The sequence below is a fragment of the Conger conger genome, chromosome 2, assembly GCF_963514075.1.
Source record: "Conger conger chromosome 2, fConCon1.1, whole genome shotgun sequence".
Lineage (NCBI taxonomy): Eukaryota > Metazoa > Chordata > Actinopteri > Anguilliformes > Congridae > Conger > Conger conger.
This window is the reverse complement of record NC_083761.1, coordinates 79408036-79413544: the sequence shown is the minus strand read 5'-3', so window position 1 is coordinate 79413544 and position 5509 is coordinate 79408036. Positions and strand designations below refer to the sequence as shown.

Here is a 5509-nt window from a genome sequence, read left to right as displayed (position 1 = left end):
AAAGAGCATGGCTGTGTGAATCTGTTACGATGGTTTAAGGTGTAAAACGGGGAGCTTTTCAAGTCGACCTCGATACGGCTGCCTGCCAGGCCAGTAAACTAGGGTATTCGTTTCACCCAGTTCCTGAGGATACATAATTAACGTGTTTTTTTTTTTTCCTTTCTCTTTTTCTTCTGCTGATTTGGAGAGACCTGCTGGATTGTGGCTTCGCTGTGACAGGTCCTCCCAGCAGCTGTGGGAGTTCGCGCGCGCGCGCGTGTGTGTGTGTGTGTGTGTGTGTGTGTTTAGAGGCTGGTCTGTTTAGAGGGAGTGATGTCATGGGAGAAGAGGTTGAAGTGTTTGCCTGGTTCATTTGTGTTCTGGCTGCTCAGATGCTCTTTTAAATGAGGCTTGACAGTTTGATTTGGAATTAGTCTCAGCCTAACCATTCTCCCCCTCCCTTTCTCCCTCTCTCTCTCTCACTCCCTTCCATTCTCTTTTGTCACTCCCCCTCTCTCCCCTTCTCCCTTGCCTTCTCTATCTCTATCTCCCCTCTCTCTCTCTCTCTCTCTCTCTCTCAGTATAAGTGCAGGTCTCGTTTTCACTGGCAGCTGTGAGGCTCTCCAGCAGGACCCAGAGCCACTGGACGGCCCCCCCCCATCATCACCACCACCACCACACCTTCTCACCATCCCTCCTCCCCTCCGACCCCCCCCCCCCTCTCTGCTGGAGAGCCGAGGGGCAGGACCCCCCGTGCTGCTCCCCCCCCTCCCCCCACCTCCTCCTCCCCCTCCCCCCGCCCCCCGCCCCCGCGAGCCTGATCCCGCCGTCGCCATGACGACCTCGGCCCTGCGGCGGCAGGTGAAGAACATCGTGCACAACTACTCGGAGGCGGAGATCAAAGTGCGCGAGGCCACGTCCAACGACCCCTGGGGCCCGTCCAGCTCGCTGATGTCGGAGATCGCCGACCTCACCTTCAACGTGGTGGCCTTCACCGAGGTCATGGGCATGATCTGGAAGCGGCTGAACGACCACGGCAAGAACTGGCGGCACGTCTACAAGGCGCTGACGCTGCTGGACTACCTGATCAAGACGGGCTCGGAGCGCGTGGCCCAGCAGTGCCGCGAGAACGTCTTCACCGTGCAGACGCTTCGCGACTTCCAGTACGTGGACCGCGACGGCAAGGACCAGGGCGTGAACGTGCGCGAGAAGGCCAAGCAGCTGGTGTGCCTCATGCGCGACGAGGAGCGGCTCAAGCAGGAGCGCGCCCAGGCGCTCAAGACCAAGGAGCGCATGGCCGGGCTGGCCACCGGGATGGGCTCGGGCTCCGGCGCCCTGCCCCCGCCCTACCCCGGCCGCCGCACCAGCCAGCCCAGCATGGCCGCCCTCTACGGGGAGGAGTTCAGCCGGTCCCGCGGGTCTCCGTCCTCCTTCAACTGTGAGTACCTCCTCCTCCTCCTCTTCCTCCCTCTGCTCCTTCAACTGTGAGTACCTCCTCCTCCTCTTTCTCCCTCTCCTCCTTCAACTGTGAGTACCTCCTCCTCCTCTTCCTCCCTCTCCTCCTTCAACTGTGAGTACCTCCTCCTCCTCTTCCTCCCTCTGCTCCTTCAACTGTGAGTACCTCCTCCTCCTCTTCCTCCCTCTCCTCCTTCAACTGTGAGTACCTCCTCCTCCTCTTCCTCCCTCTCCTCCTTCAACTGTGAGTACCTCCTCCTCCTCCTCTTCCTCCCTCTGCTCCTGTGGACGTGCCTTCTCCTCCTCTTTTACATTACTGCCGTTTTGGCGGACGCTCTTATCTAGAGCGACATACAGTTGATTAGACTAAGCAGGAGACAGTCCTCACCTGGAGCAATGCAGGGTTAAGGGCCTTAGCTCAAGGGGCCCAACGGCTGTGCGGATCTTATTGTGGCTACACCGGGATTAGAACCACCGACCTTGCGGGTCCCAGTCATGTGCCTTAACCACTACGCTACAGGCCGCCTCCTCTTCCTCATCCGAACAAGGAAGACCCGCAACCAGCAGCCCCAGGAGTGTGTGTGGGCCTTGTGTTCAGCCCTCATTTCATAGCCAATAATCAAAATCACCACAGGTCATGCGCGCGCAGACACACACACGCACATGCACGCACAGACACATAGGGGCACGCACATGCACACACACACGCACACACATGGGGGCACACACACACACACACACACACACACACACACACACACACACATACACACAGACACACATGGGGGCACGCACACACACACACACACACACATACACACAGACACACATACACACACACACACACACACACACACACACACACACATACACACAGACACATGGACGCATGCTTGTCATATTGCGATTTTGGGCAGCACCGTGGACTGTCTTTGAACTGGCAGAATAGATGCAATAGGACTGGAGAAATTTGGGAATTTCAGACGGATATTTATTGTACAGGCGAAACACAGTCTTCGGACTGTAATAGAGTAGAGTCTGTTTGTATCCGACCGGCAATTGGTGTCAAATTGTGAAGCATCACGACATCATTTAATCACGACAGCTCATTCCAGTGCGTAAGCGCTTGTCGTCCTGCATTATGATAGAAACTAAACGGGTGAACACAGAAGGCTGTTGTTAGCGTTGCAGCGCTCGAAGTTCTAGCCGAAATAAATAAATAAATAAATAAAGCAAAAGCGATCAAAGGCGCGATGCGTTCAAATTGATATTAGCGGGACGTTACTTACATTTGTGTCAACGCGATAAAGCTGTGATTGATACTCGCGTCTGTGCGTTGGTTGAAACGTACCGTGAAGGACACGGATCGATTCGGTGTTTGAAATGAACAGGATGTATGGGTGGTGGGAAAACATTAATTCTCTCGGTATGGAATCGTTAACGGGAAAGGCAGGCGGAGTTACTAACCGTATTGACAATAAATGGTCAGTCTTGGGGGAATTTACAAAAGCTCATGGTAGTAAATTAGATTTGCCGTTATCGTTTGCTCCCAGGCGGGAAGTGTCACGTGCAGACCACTAGAGTAGTGGTCCTGGGCACCCCCGGTTTATCCTGGTTCCGTTCCAGCCACAACTACAATGAGTTTTTTTAAATCTGTTAATTTTTCTTAATTAGGGGCTTTTCTTTGTTGAGAGGAATTACCATTTTAAGCCACATTATGTCAGAAATGCGTGGCATGCTTAAAATCCCCATGTTCACATTGTGCTACACTGCACAGTGGCTGTTACAAACAAAAATACGTAAAACGTTTTCTCACACAAAAAAAGTGTTTTAACTGATCAAATCGGATTAATCAACAGGTTCTCAGTTAGGTTGTTGAACATGGTTATGTTCTTTTAAATTTTTCCTTAAATTTAACACAATGCAGGCTTGTCTTTGAATTTGTCCTTATCAGTGTTTCATTTTCGTGGCCATATCTCCACACTTTTGCCAATTAGGAGCCTATTTACTCACCTCAATCTTTAATATTTTAAGAGAGTAAACGATCCCCTCTGAACATGAAAAGAGCCTAATTAATAGAAGAAGCTTGCTAAAATACCGGGATTGCAATGTGCTGAGGTTGAGAGGCACTGCACGAGATGACACTACAATAATGTGATGTCATTCCAGCTGATGACTCAGCCTAGGACATAGGACTCTTCCTACTCATTAAGAAAAGTCATTTTAAGTCATTACTGCTCCAGGTATTTATTTAAATCCCTAATTCTTGGACATAAGTATTATTCAGTCAGTAGATGATGGGCACTAAAGTGCTCCAGCTTTAGAAGCATTTGCTCCTGAAAATTGATGTGCACTAACTGGAAAAAGAATTTAGGAGCACTAATCTACTAATTTGGATGCATTAGTGAGCTCCTAGATTTTTCCACTTGGAAGCACACATGCTCCTTGGGAGAAATGTTAGCGTAGGTGACTTTGGGCAGATGACTAATTCAGGTTTGTATCAGACTTTTTATCTGCAGTTTGACTGAATAGCCCTTTATCTACAGTTACAGACTTTCGCTTTAATTTCCAGAAATGGCAGAATGAATATACAAGATTAGTTCCCAGTCATAAGACTGTCTTTGCTCCAGGTTCCTCTTGGGTTGGCCAGGTTCCCGGTGGAACACATCACTGGATAAAAGCGCTGACTGTTACGGTATTCCACCGCGCTTTGATGAGAACCTCGCTCACACCCACTTCCTGCAAGACTCGTGATGGCATCAGGGGGGAAGCGGTGACATCACACAGAGGGTTTTACGCACACAGGCGTGACCGCTTACTGTGTCATTCCCAGAATTGACCACTCAGCCTGATCAACAAATGAGCTATGAACGCTCTGCTGGGGACGCGTGCGAGATGTGCGTCATTCTGCCCGTCAGAGAAGCCCTGAAACTCTCTCCACGCACCGTGTACCTGACTTACTCACACGGATATATGGCTGTGTCCCTGTGGTAAAATCCAGCTATGCCAGCTTGCAAATTAAAATGGGCAATCTGGTCATACGCTGGTCTAGCTGTGTATGAGCTGTGTAGCTTGTCTGAGCTGGTAGGTGCTCAACCAGCTACCAGCTGTTTCAAAGTAAAGCTTGGAGCTGGTGAAATGATGTCAAGCTGGGAGCTGTTCTGAACTGGGCAACCGGCTAAACCATGTTGAGTATGGAGCTGGTCTGAACTGGTCAACTAGCTAAACCATGTTGAGTATGGAGCTGGTCTGAACTGGTCAACCAGCTAAACCATGTTGAGTATGGAGCTGGTCTGAATTGGGCAGCCAGCTACCAGCTGTTTCAAAACCAAGCTTGAGGTGTTTTTCAGCAGGGCACAATAGGGATTTCCAAATTTGGACCATGTAGAATTTGTGGAGCACGTTAAATAGAGATAATACAGATGGTGAATATGGTTGTTGGATAACTTTTTTCATATCCAACTCACTTTTTTCATAGGTATTTACATTTTTTTCAGTGTGTTTTGTGTTTACTCAGCTTTCCTTTGTATAATATAAAATTTTATCTAAAGATCTAAGTCCATTCAGTGTGACAGGATTTGCAATAATAGAGGAAATCAGGAAGGGGACGGACGCTTTTTTCACGGCACCGTACGATAGAGAACGGCCTGTGTAAAATTGCCGGTATCCTGTGGTGGAGAACGTGTGTTGAGTTGATGGATTGATGCTATCATAATGGGCAGGACTGCAAAACGGTAATAAAAACAATGATCAGACGTTGGGTAAAAGCCATAGCTAAAAGGGAAGTCTGAAGATAAGATCTTAAGGGGTGAACTTTAGTTCAAGTGCGTGCACGTTCTGAATGACATCAGCGCTATTGACAGACAAATGGAGGCCTTGCAGCAGTGACTAACCTGGGGTCGAGCAGGCCTGCGGTTTGTGGTGAAGGAGAAGTTTCGATTTGATTAGTCACAGGGCTTTGTTTGTGAAGAATGGCCATGGCTAGCGAGTGGCCTTCAGTGAGCTCAGGTGATATCATTTTTGACGAGTGAATGACAGTGCCGAAGTGAATTTTAACCCTTTAGCTGACCTGGGT

General features: G+C 49.5%; 1 protein-coding gene across 2 annotated transcripts in view; it reads left to right on the top strand.

The window, feature by feature from the left end:
* The first annotated feature begins 813 nt into the window (after positions 1–813).
* Positions 814–5509, top strand: part of epn3b (epsin 3b) — an 18819-nt gene continuing 14123 nt past the window's right edge. For both annotated transcript variants that reach the window (XM_061231798.1, XM_061231797.1), the window contains exon 1: positions 814–1417. In XM_061231798.1, the coding sequence (XP_061087782.1) occupies positions 814–1417 (604 nt within the window). The remainder of the gene's footprint in view (positions 1418–5509) is intronic.